Source organism: Saccopteryx leptura, chromosome 11, assembly GCF_036850995.1.
Source record: "Saccopteryx leptura isolate mSacLep1 chromosome 11, mSacLep1_pri_phased_curated, whole genome shotgun sequence".
Lineage (NCBI taxonomy): Eukaryota > Metazoa > Chordata > Mammalia > Chiroptera > Emballonuridae > Saccopteryx > Saccopteryx leptura.
Window position 1 is genome coordinate 26,586,990 of NC_089513.1, and position 17,939 is coordinate 26,604,928.

The 17,939-nt window shown below is 37.9% G+C and overlaps 1 protein-coding gene across 2 annotated transcripts in view; it reads right to left on the reverse strand.

The window, feature by feature from the left end:
• Positions 1-17,566, reverse strand: part of PIK3C3 (phosphatidylinositol 3-kinase catalytic subunit type 3) — a 122,120-nt gene extending 104,554 nt beyond the window's left edge. For both annotated transcript variants that reach the window (XM_066352887.1, XM_066352888.1), the window contains exons 1-4: positions 17,427-17,566; positions 15,380-15,568; positions 10,996-11,139; positions 3,528-3,657 (exon numbers count right to left, since the gene is read on the reverse strand). In XM_066352887.1, coding sequence (XP_066208984.1) covers positions 3,528-3,657; positions 10,996-11,139; positions 15,380-15,568; positions 17,427-17,494 — 531 coding nt within the window. In that variant the 5' untranslated portion in view covers positions 17,495-17,566. The remainder of the gene's footprint in view (positions 1-3,527; positions 3,658-10,995; positions 11,140-15,379; positions 15,569-17,426) is intronic.
• Between the last annotated feature and the right edge of the window lie 373 nt (positions 17,567-17,939).

Consider the following 17,939-nt stretch of genomic DNA (forward strand, 5'->3'; position numbering starts at 1 on the left):
CACAGGAGAAGCACCCATCTGCTTCTCCACCCCTCCCCCTCTCCTTCCTCTCTGTCTCTCTCTTCCCCTCCCACAGCCAAGGCTCCATTGGAACAAAGTTGGCCTGGGCGCTGAAGATGGCTCTGTGGCCTCTGCCTCAGGCTCTAGAGTGGCTCTGGATGCAACAAGCAACACCCCAGATGGGCAGAGCATCGCCCCCTGGGGGGCATGCCAGGTGGATCCCTGTCAGGCACATGTGGGAGTCTGTCTGACTGCCTCCCCATTTCCAACTTCAGAAAAATACAAAAAACAAACAAACAAAAAAAACATAATAATTACTTACCAAGTACTTTATGTCAGATTTTCGCTAAGTTTGGCAGAATAAATCTTTATAAAACAACTTACTATAGTTAAATCTATCTTTTTATTTATACTTTGGTTGCTCCACCATGAAAGCTGGAATGCCCACAGTGGGCGGTAGGGACCAGGTTGACTACAACTGCTCTAGGCATATGCATGGAAGAAAAGAAATGGCATGAACAAGACTAGTTCACAAATACAAACTGATGACCACATGTTTATTCGCTACTAAAGTAATAACAAAATCAGGTATAAAAAGAATCCCGACTATTTACTATTTTAATGCCTTTAGAATTATAGAATATGAATAGCAACACAGAACCTCAAATGTCATTCATTCTAAAATTCTGATTTTACAGGCTCAGAAACAATTTTCCTGAGTCGGCAAATCTGACTCACACTACAGTGCTCTTACCACTGCAAAGTACTCGCAAGTGCCCAAGTTTCCAATTTCATCAAAACTAAGACATCACTTTTAGAACACAATCTTCTTCAAGAGTAGCAGGGATATAACGGGTTCAGGAACCTCAAAGAATATGACCAACTGCTGAGCAGGGAAGAAGGGGACATGTTTACCCAAAGTGCCAAGAAATAAAGAGCTTCCTTCAAAGAGGGAACAATTCCTCCAACAATGCTTCCAACATATGCATTTTTCCCCTTGAGAAAAGTAATTACTGGTTTTATTGGTTTCTGTTTACTACAGTTTCTAGGGAACATGAGTTAACACTAATATGAGCTGTCACAGTATAGCAAGCGCTGAAGTCTCCACTCAAGTAAAAAGTATAATTCCATTAGGGACAAAGTACTTTGACAAAAGCTCATCTCCAATTAGCATCATAGAGACTGTAAGATGCTTATTCTCATTAATTTTTATTCCTATTTTAAAATTTTAGAAACCAATGCATAAACACCTTACTTAAAAACTGTTAACTACCCTGGGCAATACAGACACCGTATGAATTTTAATAACTATCTCTTGAAAAGACGACCCGACTTGCCATACTCTCCAATATAAAACATTTGGACTGTTGATGATGATTGTTACCAATGAACAAAAATGTTAAGAAGGCTTCTTTCCAACACCTCACAAAGCTTTGCACATTTAGTCACTGCTTCTAGAATTGCAACACTGCACAGAAAACCGAAAAAATAAATATGAACCCATATGATTTTTAAGGGGTATTCTTTAAGTCATTAAAAGCTGATCATTAGCAAGTCATACCTATTTCCCAACCATAAAATTCAAAAGTTAGAAACGAGAAATGTATACTACAACACTGTGCTACACTAGAAAGCTAGAAGTCCAGTTCAAACAAATTCCAGTGCTGTATATACTGCTATTTGAAGAATGTCATAGTCGCTAAAAATTATTTTTGAATTAGAACATGGACTGACCAGGCAGTGGCGCAGTGGATAGAGCATCAGCCTGTGATGCTGAGAACCCAGGGTCGAAACCTTGAGGTCATTGGCTTGAGCGAGGCTCACCAGCTTGAGTGAGGGGTTGCAAGCTTGAGCATGGGATCATGGATATGACCCCGTGGTTGCTGGCTTCAGCTCAAAGGTCGCTGGCTTGAGCTCAAGGTCATTGGTTTGAGCAAGTGGTCACTCGCTCTGCTGGAGTCCTCCACCCCCGGTGAAGGCATATACCTTCCTGTCTGTCTGTCCTGTCTCTCTCTTTCTCACCAAAAAAATAAAAAAATAAAAAAAAAACGTTAATAGAAGCCTAAATAATTCATTTAATGAGAACCAAAGTGGACAACTATACAGCTTTATATTTCCTAACTCTGTCTCTTTCTCCTCAATTTTAGAACTTAGACCATAATATGAATCACAATGCTGTTGGTGTTCTCAATAAAGCAATTGAAGAGCATTTGCTTCTTCAACACAAGCTACAAAATTTCTATGAACTATTCAAGGTTTAAAAAAGTCACAGAGTAGCTTAAATGAAAGTTCATCACCAAGACAAACTCTTAAAAAGACATATGAAATGCTCAAGAAATTTCATATATCCCATGTAAGAATATAAAAAAAAAATCTCAGAATGAGTAGCTGAATTGAAAATTAAACTACTTATTTGGTTATAGAGAAGGACATTGAGAATAGTAATTTACTTAAAAAGCATATTAGAAAGTCATGAATCATTTTTCCATAAAAGAACTACAAAAAATTCACAGAATGGACTTGATAACAAAAATTTTATGGTGAAGTACAAAGCCTAGCCGATGTAAGTAGTGATGCTTTATAATTAATATTTCTTCCATATATGTGGAGGCAACAAGCCGAAAAGGCTTGGTATCAAAACCACCTACAGAGTGGTGGTTTAAAGAGTCATCTACACTAATAAGATGGCGGCAGAAAATTACATGTAAGAATGAAATGAAAGTCTCTTAATTAAATAATTGTAAAAAGATCTTAAAACAGTACTTAGCATAGTGTTTTGTGAACAGGTATTGACAAAATAAGTTACATCATTCTGATTTAAGCACAGATTTGAGCTTAGCTTTTGTATTTCTCAGTGAAAACACTTAAAACAGTTTTGAAATGAAAAGGGAATCACTCAATCTGCTTACAAAAACAGGAGTAGAAGTGGAAAGAGAATAATAGACTAACAGTATATGGAATCTTCCCTTTCAAACAACATAAGACTCACTAATGTGTCTGGAAGACTATGTCACCAAAAGAGGCTGGTGGTCATCTTGAAAATATCACCAAAAGTTCTACATTGTCCAATCTGATGGAATCACAGATACAAATGGCCACATGATATGATTCCATTTACATGAAATATCCAGAATAGGAAAATTCATGAAGACAGAGAGTAGAGTAGCAGTTGCCAGGGGCTGGAGGGAGTGGAGAAGGACTGCTAATGGATACATAGTTACAAATTTAGTAAAACATTCACTGTACACTTTACAACAGTGAACTTTATATACGAATTCTATTTCAATAAAACCATTAAAAATTTAAATCTAAATATAAAAATAGTCTGGGCTCTGGCTGGTAATCTCAGAGTGGGGTTCAATCCTCATTCAGGGCACATACAAAAATCAACCAATGAATGTATAAGTCTTTTTTCCTCTCTCTCTAAAAACAAACAAAACAAAAAACTGGAAGAATTAATCATGTTAATTTATACCACAACAGACATTACTCAGAGCTTTCCACCTGTTCCAAAAGTTCCTTTTTACCTTGGCAAGGCGGCTCATCTGATCTTCTGAGAGAGTACTGCTTGTTCTGCCGGGAGTTTTTGTGGGTTCTGATCCATCTGCTTCTACATTAGGCCAGACTTTTAAGTCATGCATCCCTTGGCGAAACATGCTAGGCAAAAAGAGAATGTTCAGGGTAGAAGCAAATTAATGTAGTTCATTACAGGAAACTTTAGATCCCTAAACAGAGAATTCCACACTAGGAAATGCGTGTCTCTCGCCAAGCTTTAAACCTCCAGTGGGTTGTAAAGCAATTACCTAAGCAACTAAAATCCATGTAACACTGTTTCACATGCTATTCTTTTCTCCTCCAAGCTTTCAGTACTATCACAGAGATTCTGAAGGTACACTGGACAAATGGAAGGATCGGGAATGGATCAAACACCCTTAATCACTTCACTGGAGATCTTGGGAATAATAGAGACCAAATTCCTACCCAATGAAAGAATATCACCTTTATAATGACTGAAACAAAATTTAAATAATTACATAACTGTCTATGGGACAAGTCAGCACAGTGACTGTCCAAACTGCTGGGGTTGGAATCTAAGTTGTGCCATCTATGACCTATGTGACCTTGGATAAATTGCTTAAATTCTCTGTGCCTCAGTTTCCTCATCTATAAAATGGGATTATAAAGAGTACTTGTACCTTACAGGGCTATTATAAAAATTAAATCAGCACAAGTAAAAGTACTTAAGAGTAGGACCTGACACACAATTAGTATTCAGTAAATGTTAACTATTATTATCCTTTTCACTAGGTACAGGTTGATCTTTCTCCTGTCTTCCTTTCTATAAGAGCAAGGTCTTATGGGAAAAAGAACAGTGAATTCATGTAAGAAAAAAATTCCCATGTTTACAAAACATACAGTGAGAAACTCACTCTGAGCCTGGTGGATCCTGCTTTACAGTGAAAAACTTCATGACATTTAATTATTATCTTTTCTTCAAAAAACTACCAAAAAGATCTAAAATACATGGTGAACAAACTCATGAAGGAATTTGGACAACTGTTTTGTTTTTGGGGTTTTTTTTTAGATATATTAATGTCAAGTTCCTGAGCTTTTTGTTTTTGTTTTTTTCCTAATGGAAGGAAGATAAAAAAGTTGTTAGTGTGTTCTCTCTCTCTCTCTCTCTCTCTCTCTTTTATTTAAACAAAACTGTTCAATGAAGTCTGCTCAAATAGCATCCTTTCCGAGCTTTCCATGTCAACTGCATAGAAAGAATAAGACTTTAGGTGTGTGCAGGTGGACAGGCAAGTCTAAAGCATTTTGCACACTCATTAAATATTTTTTTAAAATAAGATACATGTTGCATATATATTGACACATTTCCCATCTTTTAAAAATTGCACTTAACTGTAAAAGTTTTACATAAATTTTTTAAACTATTATCTTGTTCTCACTAATGGAAAATTTCTCCACAGATTTTCCTGAAGTAATAAAGAGAATCTTCACTGAACATTATGCAAAGTAATGATGCCATAAACACTTAGATAGAAAACTATAAAGGATAGCTATAAGCTCATGAGCACAATAAGATTAAAGACCATATCTACTGCAAGGTCTCTAAGGTTGGCAATAAACAGGTAATATACAGCAACTATGTCTGCAAAAGCTTACCTTACAGGCCCATAGCAAATGCCCTGACTGGTTGTGAGGAATCAAAATTTTTAATGTTTACCATGTTAGAGATCAAAAATGTTACATTACAAAAAAGCACATAAACAAGTCTTTCATTTCCTTTCCCCTCTAATTGAGATATGGACTCAATATCAAGCAGACCTGCTTAGTCCCTAAGAAACTTTGTACAGTGAAATAATATCTTTATTTGAATTTCCTTAAATGAATATCCTTAAATATACCTTCCTTAAATGTACCTTCTGAAACATCAGGTCTCCCTTCATTTTCTTCACATCCTTCTACCCCAGTGAATACTTTGACTGGCTGAACTTAACTAAATCAAAAATAAGTACGTTTGGCAGGAAGTCAGTTTACTAAATGATTTAGGTGCCTTGGGATGGATCTGGAGAGAAGATTTAAGGATAGGGGATATGAAGAGCAGGAGTAACGGCAAGTAACTCAAATGATCAAGCGAATATATTACTTTCTTTTGACACTAATGGAACCTCTGTAGAGTTATACACAGCCTCCAGGTGGCAAGCCAGAAGATGCTCAGAGCATCACATCCACTTGGGAAATTAAGACAAGCAGGCAAGACAAAAGAAACTCCACAGCAGGCCCTCCTTCAGATGCCAGCAGAGGCCCCAGCAACAGCTGCTGCTGCTGCTCTGACTCCCAGAGCCAAGCCACCACAGCAGCACCTGCCCCGGCTTCAGATCCACACTGGAAAAAACATCTGCAGGAGAAAGCTGCAGCTCGCCTGGGGTTCTGTGCCAAGTCAATCTAATGATCAATCCATTCTTTACCTCCTTAGAAGTCTCACAAGCTAGACTTTCAAAATGAGGACAATTAGTTATTCGAGCCATATCCTAACAAATCAGTCTTTCAATTATTAATTACAGTATTCTCCAACAATTAGTTTCACACTGACTCAAGTAAGTATATAAAAAACAGGTATTAGCAAATAGTAAGAGCTGATAGTCACAAGATTCCCAATGCTATAATGCAACTATGAGTCACTTTGAGGACCACTTTTTAAGAGCTACTATATCCACACCAGGACTATTGAGGGAAAAAGATGGGGAGCATCTGGTGTTATTTCATTGCCTAAGAAACATTTGAGGAAACTAGCGCTCCCCTAGTGATGAGAATGTGGAGGAAAATGACACGATGTTTAGAGTAGGTGGAAGAAGGCAGGCCCTCTGGCTGAGGCCACCCCAAAGACTCAGCGGCTCCCCTGCCAGGCTATCAGCAGCACCGCACACAGGCAGTTGTGTGGAGGTCCAAGTCGAAGGCTGTACTCTGCTGCAACACCTGGCACTCCTGAACAGCATCACACCCTTCCACAACCCAAAGCACAAGAATTCCGGAATCAGCTAGAGAACCCCTGGGCTCATCTCCACAAGGAAAGGCCCCAGGACACAGAGAAGATGGCATTATTTTAATTTCGTACATTTTCTTCCAATTCCATGAAGGTCAGTAAAACCATCAGCCTAGAGGAAACAGGAGAAAGTGATCTAGGATTTTTGCATTTCTTCTACACTGTTCAAATTATCCATAGAGTTCTATTAATACCTAATGTTATCAATTGCCCTACTACCACATAGAAGGTCAACTGGCTAAAAAAAAATGTTGCTGTAAAACCTTATCTTGACCTTAAACTAACTGACAGTGAGCTGAATATCCCCCTACAACTGACTAAGCACAAACAGTTAACGGACTTTTTTGAATAGGTATTCTATACATATTTGCAAAGCTTCTTATCATTTCTATTTCACTAGGGGTTTTGTTTCCATTTCTAATGTTTAATAACATAGTTATTTTCAAGGTATTTATTTTTTATCATTATCAATGTTAAATAATACTTGTTTTCCATGTAGAGCAGGATATTAATTTTTTTCTTTAAATTACATGAAAGTAAAAAAAAAAGTGAGCTAGTATAAATAACAATATCAAGTAAATAAGAGTATGAACTTAATACATAATTCTGTACTAGCAAAAATTCTGAGAGTGGGCCCTGGACGGTTGGCTCAGTGGTAGAGGTCGGCCTGGCGTGTAGAAGTCCCGGGTTCGATTCCTGGCCAGGGCACACAGGAGAAGCGTCCATTTGCTTCTCCACCCCTCCCCCTCTCCTTCCTCTCTGTCTCTCTCTTCCCCTCCCGCAGCCGAGGCTCCATTGGAGCAAAGATGCCGGGCGCTGGGGATGGCTCCTTGGCCTCTGCCCCAGGCGCTAGAGTGGCTCTGGTTGCAGCAGAGCGACGCCCCGGAGGGGCAGAGCATCGCCCCCTGGTGGGCAGAGCGTCGCCCCTGGTGGGCGTGCCAGGTGGATCCCAGTCAGGTGCATGCGGGAGTCTGTCTGACTGTCTCTCCCGGTCTCTAGCTTCAGAAAAATTAAAAAAAAATTCTGAGAGTGGGAAATCAATGACTCACCTTGGATAAACCCTTCCCTCAGAGGTAATCTCACAGAATCGAGGCTGCTCTCCAACATGGTTCACTGGTATCTAACATCTGATGTGGCTAGGATACGGAGCAACAGCATGAACTACTTTCCCAGTTCAGATAAAACAGATGACTCTTCAAGATTCAGTCTTATCATTTAATACCAGAAAAACTAATTGAAATTTAACCCCCACTTACTGCTACTACTACCTTTGGGAAAATCCTTGGGCTTTAATTACTTCTTAAACTAAAACAAATACTCCTGATTTATGTTTCAGGCATGTTCCTAGCATGTTTGGATCCAAGGTAAAGAAATTATTACTTTACTGGGATATACACAGAAACACAAACAAAGTGGGTACCAGAGGATGGAGTAAGGAGAAAGCTCTGAAAAGAACTGCATGAAAAACCAAGACAGCTATAAAAAGGTTAGTGCGGTGTTTCTCAGTGCGGTCCACAGCCACCCTTCACAGAATCACCTGGGATGCTTATTACAAATGCTGGTCCTTGGGCCCCACCAAGAATTATTCAGAACACAGGAAGGTGCTTTTTAAGTGAGCTTACCAGCTCATTTTATACAAAGACATATTATTACTGATTTCATGTACTTTTCAAAAACTTGCCAAAATCTGAGAGAAGCAGTATCAGAAATGTCAATCTGAGAGTTTATTTGCTTTCGTCAGTCATTTCACCATACTTCCATACTCTAGTTCAGGGGTCTTAAACTCGCGGCCCGCCGAACAATTTTGTGTGGCCCGCAGACTAATCCACGAAGTTCAAAATATTCAAAATATTTATATTTAACAGCGCACCTGAGAGCTAAAGAGGAATTCTTATGAGGGAGCCTCCTGCTAACATTCCAGAAGGTAAACCATTTCCAAAAAGGCCAGGAAGAAAGACCAGGAGGTCTATCTGACTGCTTCTCAAGAACATTTAACCACTAAGACTAAGATATAAACTGTATGCTTTCTCTCTGGGGCACGAAAACCCCACCAAGAAAAGGTAAAAGGAACAATCACTCTGGGAAAGGAACAGAACTGATTTAGTAACACATCCATTCTACTGTAACTTGATATTTTATCAAAGCCTCAGACTATGTCTAACCTACTATTCCTGCCTAGATTCCAATTACAAATATCTCTTTAAAAGCTACATTAAACTAAAATACCTACACAATACTATGCATTCAAGCTATTCTAAATGGAATCACACCTAGATTTTATTCATGAGTTTAAGCCTTTCTGACATACACTATTCCTAGATAGAATAATTCAGTACTATAAAAGTGTCAATTATCTCTTTAACATATGATGTAATACAATTTCCCAACAAAATAACAATGAGTTCTATATAAATTGAGGAAATAATGGCAATATTTGTCTGACAAAACAAAGAGAATGGCTAGAGAAAGTCTAAAAAGAGGACTAATGAGGAAAACTCTTCCTATCTAATATTAAAACATTTTAATGTATAATAGTATTAAAAACTAACAGACTAGTTCAGAAATGATAGCTAATATTTACTGAGCACTCATTAAACTCATTATGCCTTTAGTAATTTATCACCATATACTACCTCATGAGTTAAATACTATTGTTATCTCATTTCACAGATGAGAAAATTGAGGCATAGGTAGATTAAATAACTTCTCCAAGGGCATATATATTTAGCAAACAAGCCAGGATTTCAACCCAGATAATCTAGTTCTATTACCTGCCTTCCTAACTACATATAATATACTACACTTTTTCACTTCAATGTCAATACATAATGAAATGAACACATAAGAATGCTATTTCAAAATAGTTGGAAACAATGGCTTAATGTATGGTATTGAGACAAATAACTAGTCAACCATTGTTAAAAAAAAAAAAAAGCTAACCCAATAATCACTCCTTTCACAACAGTGATTTTAGAAGAATCAAAGATTTAAATGTGAAGAATTAAAACCATAACAGAAAAAAAAATTTTTTTAAACTGGGAAAGAACTTTTTAAAAATTAAATTCACAGGCCATTAAAAGCTGATAAATTCTACTTCATAATTTAAGATCCATGAATAGTAAGTAAATAAACAAATATTTAAGAAAAGAAAATGTCAAACAGAAAAAACAGTATTTGTAGCATGAAACACACAAAGGGATGACTTTTTTAATCTACAAAGACCCCCCCCAATACATTAATAAGAAAAAGAACAACTCAAAACAATGTCAATAATTTTATGGTGAACTACATTTCAATTTTAAAAAGTGGGCCACAGACTTCAAAAACAATTCACAGGAACATAATTTCAAAGAGTAAATGAATATATCAAAATATGACCATTCATATTTAATGATGTGAAAATTAATTCAGGAGATACACATTTCCCAACTTTAAAATAAACAAAAATTAAGAAGTTTGGTAATATTTAGACTAAAGTCTCTACTGTTTGGCAATGAAAGGAACAAGGATGTTTTTCAAAGACACCAGATCTCAGACAGAAACTTCCCGATGAGCCTGGAATAGCTTGTCCAAGAGAAAGCACAGAAGCTATTAATGTCTGTTAGAGAACTATCAAAAGGACATGGGATCAACTTGAAGGGGTTCCTATAAGATAGGCATTATAACGAATAAAGATAAAAAATGTTTAAGACTATAAAGTTCAGGATAAAATATAAAGACAAAAAACAGAAAACCATCAATCACTCACTACCTTTGCAGGTTACCAGGGCACCAACTCAGTCTTAAATGAAAGGGAAAAAATAAAACATGCACGATCTGTCCTTACTAAATGAACTGTATACAAAGCTAACTCAATACTTGATAAAAGACCACGTTCTTTAAAGAAAAGATCCAATTAATATACACAGAATAAGTAATAGAATATCAACAATTTTTCTAAGGATAAACAGTGAATCTCCTTTCCAAAAAAAAAGGATAGAAATATGGGTTTTGTTTTGTTCAAAATAAACTTTTATTTTCTGTAAATTTTTAAAAGCTGAATTAACTTTTCTATTATAATCGTTACCACGATTAGCATATTAGTGCTTTTTAACCCTGCTTATTTTCCTTTTATCACTAGTATGATGAAGCAGAAAAGCAAAGCTGTTACAGTATATGGCATATAGCACTTTTCCTAAAAGCAAGACTCTGATTTCCAATGACTATTTTGTAGTGGGGATCACATTACCAATCACTAACAGCAGAGTAACATAAACTGCGTTTCTTAATTAATCTATCAGCATACCCCATCAAAAATCCATCAGATTCAGTCTGGAGAATGACGGAATCATGTGCCAAACATGTACACACAGAACCAGTCTGGACATAAACTATTAGAGCTTCCCAAAAAGAAAAGGACCAGAAAACTACAACACCCCTATAGATTAGGAAAAGAGCATGCTTACCCGTATTTTCCAAAGAGCGAAACCGTCGTCCCACCCACAGGCACTGCCTTCCCTGGTCCATACACATCCCAGATAGTCAGGGCCACCTGGGCATTCCTGGGCAGGTCAGGGTATTTCACAGGCAGTTTCAGCCATTCATTCCAGCTATGGAAATAAAGTCAATGTAAACATGTATTAAAGATATAAAGCCCTCTTTAAAATTAACAAACCATATGAGAAGGTTTGGCCAGAGAAACTGTCCCAAAGATTAAGTCAGTACTACAAAAATGAATGTGACCCTTACCTCAATTTTGCCCTAGGCAATTTCAATTTTAAACATAAAACACATGAAATAAATATTTTTGAAAAACAGAGCTCATAAAAAATAACAGTGATAAATCCTTTAATCAAAAAAAACCCCCAAAATATCACTCAGACTCAAAGAATATAATACTAATAATAATTTTGGAAAACACTTTTTTTTGTGAGAGAGACAGAGATAGACAGGAAGGAAGAGATTGAAAAGAATCAACTCATAGCTGTGGCATTTTAGTTGTTTGCTATTGCTTTCTCATATGTGCCTTGATGGGTGGGGGGCAGTCCAGCCAAGCCAGTGACAATGGGGTCATGTCCATGATCCCACGTTCAAGCTGGTGACCCCATACTCAAGCCAGCAACCTCAGGGTTTTGAACCTGGGTCCTTAGCATCCCAGGCCAATGCTCTATCCACTGTGCCACCACCTGGTCAGGAAACACTTAACCCTCTTTATAACCAAACTTATTTTGAACCAAACTGTGAATGTCTATAAGCATTGCCTGGAATACAGGTTTTATACAAAACACTGCTAAGGATAACATGGTCCTATAATATGCCTGAAATAAAGCAGAAAACCAAAGCCTGAAAAAGACTAAAAGCAGACTATTCACTACCTTTGTAATATGAAGTTACCAGACAGCTCAGGACAGACATATGACATTTTTTTACATGAGATTTTTCTGTTCCTCAAGTTATTTCATTAATAATGATAACACTTAGCTATTAGTTTTTTTGTGCTTTTAAAACATGTTTATATACAGTGGTACCTTGAGATACGAGCAGACTGACATACAAAATTTTTATTTTTAAGATACGAGCTGTGACTCGGTCCATATTTTTGTTTAAGATCCGAGCAAAATTCCGATACGAGTTGTGATTCAGGAAGCTGCCGCTAGTTGGCGCATAGATCCAGTACCGGCAGCACAACACCAGCATCTCGTTCTTTCTCATGTGTTACCTGCAGAATCAAGTCGAATCTCGTGCACTGTACCTGTTCTTGCATCATTTTTGCATTTTTTTACTAACTTTTTTTGTGTGCTATCATGGGGCCAAAGAATGGGAGTGTAAAGGACAGTGGTGAGAAGAAGAGAATGATGTCAACAGAAGTAAAGCAAGAAATAATAGAAAAACATGAGCGTGATGTACGAGTGATTGAACTGGCAAAGCTGTATGACCACAATACATCTACAATTTGTATCATCCTTAAACAAAAGGATGCCATCAAAAGTGCAAATCCAGCAAAAGGAACTACAATTCTGTCCCAATTAAGGGCAGATATCCATGAAGAAATGGAGAAGCTTCTGCTGGTGTGGGTGAAAGAGAAAGAGCTGGCAGGAGATAAAGTGACGGAGACTGTAATATGCAAAAAGGCACGTATTATTTATGGCAACTTGAAAAATCATCAACCTTAAAAGAGGCAGAAGATACGTTTAAGGCAAGTCACGGCTGGTTTGAAAATTTCAAGAAGAGATCTGGCATCCACTGGGTGGTGAGGCATGGTGAAGCTGCAAGTGCTGATGTTAAGGCAGCTGAGGAGTACATCGCATGTTTTGCTGCGCTTATCACATAGGCAGGCTACATCTCCCAACAAGTGTTCAACTGTGACGAAACAGGATTGTTTTGGAAAAAAAATGCCCTAGAGGACTTTCATCACCGCAGAGGAGAAGAAGCTGCCAGGCCATAAACCCATGAAGTACCATCTGACCCTTGCATTGTGTGCAAATGCTAGCGGTGACTGTAAAGTAAAGCCACTGCTACTGTATCATTCTGAAAATCCTCGACCCTTTAAGACTCACAAGATTCTTAAAGAAAAACTGCAGGTTATGTGGCATGCCAATGCTAGGGCATAGGTTACGCGGGCAGTTTTTTATTGAATTGGTAAATCTCATCTTTGGTCCTGCAGTGAAGAAATATCTTCAAGAAAATAAACTCCCGATGAAAGCAATACTAATCCTTGAAAATGCTCCAGCCCACCCACCTGGTCTTGAAGATGACATTCTTGATGAGTTCAAATTCCTGAAAGTCCTCTACCTCCCACCCAACACGACTTCAATCTTGCAACCTATGGATCAGCAGGTGAAAATTCTCACCCCTGTGTCTGCCCTTTGACCAGGAGACAATACATTATCATCAAGCAATCAAGCCTTAAATCACTTGCAATCTAACACCAGGCTTCCCATACCTTTTAAACAAAGTACTGTACTTTAACCTGTTTCATATACTGAGCTTCTACAGAAGAGTTCTTTTTAAGAAAACAAATCTGTAGCTAAAGAGTTTCAAAACTACCCTAGCTAGTTTAGAAATTCTGGAAAGATCTGGTCAAACATCAAAAGCTGTACATTTTGAACATCATTTTGTTCTCTACCTCCCCATGCATCTTCCCTACCCCAACCTTCACTAACTCAAGACTAAATTCACCTACCAACTTTCACTTCACTGTAAAACCGTAAAGCCTGAGTCCAGATGGTCTGATTCCTACCATGCACCCTGACCCTTACACACACTGCACTAACTCTCTAGTATGATTAATGCACTCCTAAGTCCTACTGTTCATAATTTGTAAATGTTGACTTTCTAGAACTAAATTAGTGAGTCTAAGTCTTTTTGGTGTCACAAGCTACCCCATGACGTCTAATAAGCTTTTAGCTTTGTTCCTGTAAAAATAAACAGCACACAAAATTCTGCATACAATTCCAGGTTTTGTAGATATCTTGACTCTGGTATAACCACCTTTGATACAGTTAAGAAATTTTGGTCTGTTGTTTTAGGTGTAATGATACTGCAATTATGTATGTAGTTAAAAATAAAAATATACATAAATATTTACAATTAGGATAATATATTGGGAATTTGCTTCAAAATAACATTGGTAAAGATAAAACAAGACTGCCCTTGAGTTAGTAATCATCAAAACTAGGTGACTGGACTTATAAATCCATTATATAGGGTTTAAAATTTTCCAGAATAAACATAGGGTTGTAGCCTTACCAGCAGAGCCTGGCAGTCCATGTGGCCATACCTTGTCTTCCATGAACACCGTGGGCATAAGCTACTTCCTAGCAGCACACAACAGGTATATCCTATAGCTAGCCTACCAAGGTATGGAATAACACTCATAGATCAAGCATTAGAACTTCTCCATATAGGCTCTGGCCGGTTAGTTCAGTCAGTTAGAGCATAGTCCCAAAACACTAAGGTTGTGGGTTCACTGCCCAGTCAGGGCACATATGGGAAACAACCAATGAATACACAAATTAATGCTTTTCGCCTGGCTTGTGGGGGCACAGCATTTAGGGCATCAACCTGAAGCACTGAGGTCACTGCTTCGAAACCCTGGGCTTACCCAGTCAAGGCACATACAAGCAACAAGCAAGTAATGAACAACTCAAGTGAAGGAACTCTGAGTTGATACTTCTCATTGCCTCTCTCTCTCTCTCTCTCTAAAATCTTTTTTAAAAATAAACATTTTTCTACTCTCTCTCTAAAATCAATTTAAAAAAAACAACACCATATAACCTATCAAATAAGCAGTATTAAAAGGTTAAATGTTGGACCCACAATATTGTTCCAAAGAACCAGGAAATTCATGTTCATTATATTTGCCTTGCATCCTGATAATGATTTGCTAATGTACCATGCTCAATAAACCATGTAGTTTAAAAAAGTTAGTTTCATATAATAAAATATGATCCGAACAGATAATAGATCTGCCTTTAAAGATCTGAGCTCCAAACATCTGACTGGACAACTTTTAAGACTATCAAGAAGTGTTTTTGTGTTCAAAGGCACAGAAAGAAAATTTAAAGATGTTACATTATGCATGTGTTTTTCATTTGAATCATTTTGTGAATCAAGTTCTTCTAAAAATATGTGAACATATTGATTACAAAGAAGTTCACTTCCATCTTAACTGAGTTATATTTAATACTTTATTCTATTTGAGTAGGTTACTGCTTTAAACTACTCAATTAATGCTTATAAGTATTAAAGAAATTTTTAAAAATTTCTCTATAATCATTACCAAATCATACATTTACAAAGAAATGGGAGGACAGTCGGAAACTCACCATATGCAAGAAAACTACTTACTTCCATCTTGTACTAAATGCCTTGTAAGATGTTCTCACTGGCAAGGCCAGAGGCTTTCCTTCTGCAAAAACTTGACAAGTAACATAAAGGTCAGAGCATGTCTCTTGGTACAGTCCTGAAAACTTCAACATAGGGTCTTCTAGAACAGCTTTATAACTCTTTTGTTCTCTCTTTCCTTCCAAACTTCCTCTGGAAGCATAAGAACAACAATGTTTAGACAAACATTTTTTAAGCAAACAATGACAAATACTAAAGAGTTTATGGTTGTGTCAAAGTAAGCTTATGCTACCTAAACATTTTCCTGTGCATGAAATTAAAGTTACCTTTACATCTAATATGATCTTACCAAAAGCAAGATAAGTTAGATTTTCAGTCAAAATTAGAGAGGAAAAAGATAGGCTAAGTCTGGGGCAGTAAGGTAGAAAAGATATTTAGCAAATAGATTCAAGACAACTTGTGACTGATTAAACAGAGAAGGTAAGGGATGGTGTCTGCAGGACTCTGAGTTTTCTGTCTTAACAAACTCAATAAATGTTGCTAACAATCACCAAAATAGGATGAGACAATGTAGGAAATCAGAGTTAACGAGGCAGCCTAATGATGTACTCAGATAGGGACAAGTTGCTTTTAAAGAGTTGTGGGACATCCAAAGTGACCATGTCTTGAGGACAGTTTGATATTCAATGACAGTGCTAAGAGACATCAAAGTGCAAGCTGTTATTAAAACCACAGAAATAGATGAAAAGACCTGGGGAGAATAAACATATTTAAAGAATTTACTATTTTCTGACTTGATGATTCTAAATTGATACCTGCAGCTCCCTCCCCCCCCCCCCAAAAAAAACCCAACAATGACAGTCTGAGAAGCCAAAAGATGGTTAGTACTAAATTTTACCAAACTTCTGGTGAATATTTTATCTTTGTCTCAAAATATTCAATGTGTGTATCTGTTAATAATGGACCAGTTCTTTTCTTTCCTTTTAATGTTCAAAAGTTTCAAAAATACATTCATATGTCCAAGAAAAACTGAGAGGAAAGAGACTAAAGGAAAGCCCTGGACCAGATGATGGCATACAGGTCCTGTATAAGCATCTAGTGGTGTTATCATGTAGAAATTACCTTAAATGAATGTATAAAGTACTACACAAATGGACAGTACGTTGTTGATATATTATTCTTAACATCACTCAAAAAGAATAGCAAATTGTCAATCTTAGGTAACTTCTGACAATAAAAAGAAACATTCACTCAAAGGCACATATGACTGAGGAACATTTGTTAAATTCTGACTTATTATGAAGGATGTTGTGATTAATAATGTGTGATATTTTTGCATATTAAAATACTCCTCCAAGATTGCTTTAAAATGGACATCATTTCCAACTCGGTCCTACAGGTGCCACACCTCAGTTCCATTATTTTCATCTCACGATGTCATGCCCTTGGCCTTTACTTCAACCCTGATGCCCCAAGATATTCCTGCAAGGTCTTTTTCTCCTATTGTCTGGTCCCTTTGCAACTGGCACTCTCCTCTCAGACTCACTCCCAACTTCTCTGGCGAAACAATGCCAGGCTTTCCAAAGGTTCACCCCAATCCTCTAACACTTCCCGTGCTTCTCATTCTACTGAGCATCCACGTGCTCATCTTTTTCTCAGCTTTCTCATCTGCACCAACTAAAGAGTCTACAATAAAGATCTTCCAATTAGCTGCGAGACGACTTTACTAAGACTTAATTTCTTCATCTGTCAAATGGGCTAGTAATGCTTCAAAAGGTTGCTGTGCATAGCAAAATGCTTTGAAGGAAGTAAAACACCGTGCTAGTTAAGGGCTTATTTCTACCGCTGTCCTCCCTGAGACCACGTCCTCAACCCTCCTGTCGCCCCCCTCTCGCGCTCCCGCTTTCCTCCGCAGTCCTGGCCACAGCCCTTCCCGCTGCCCCAAAGGCCAGCATTCAAACTAGTAACCATCCTCTCTCCAAACCCACAGAGCCCTCATTCCCGGTCCCTAAGCGCCAACAATCCAGTCCCTGTCCCCACAGTTTCTCACATCTTAAGCTGCACGTTGATGTCCAGGTCACAACTGTAGATGTAGTGAAACTTCTCCGCTTCCCCCATTGCACCTGTGTAAAGCTGCACCTATCGCTAGAACCAAGGCACTGGAAAGATGTTTGGATTAAACCGGCTGCGTCCCACAACACGGGTGCTTCCGGTCCCGCCTCTCAGCCCTGGCACCGCCAATCCCTGACTGAAACGTAATCCGCCGCGCCGGAACTCCCCGCCTAAGCTTTCTCTCTGCGCATGTGCAAAGGCGCCCTCCATCTTGCTTACGGGTAAATGACAATTCGGAAACAGCCAATCAGGTTATTTTCCAGACTTTCAGTATTGTATTATTCTTCCTGTTTTGACGGGACTTTTTTTTTTTTTTTTTTTTTTTTTTTACGGAAAACGAGCTTGAGGCGTTTGGGAAACCAGTAAGAGAAAAATTGTTTGGGAAAGAAATGTAACAACTTTCACTGCCTACAGGCTAAATAGGGAACAATCACACAATTAGAATTTTGCC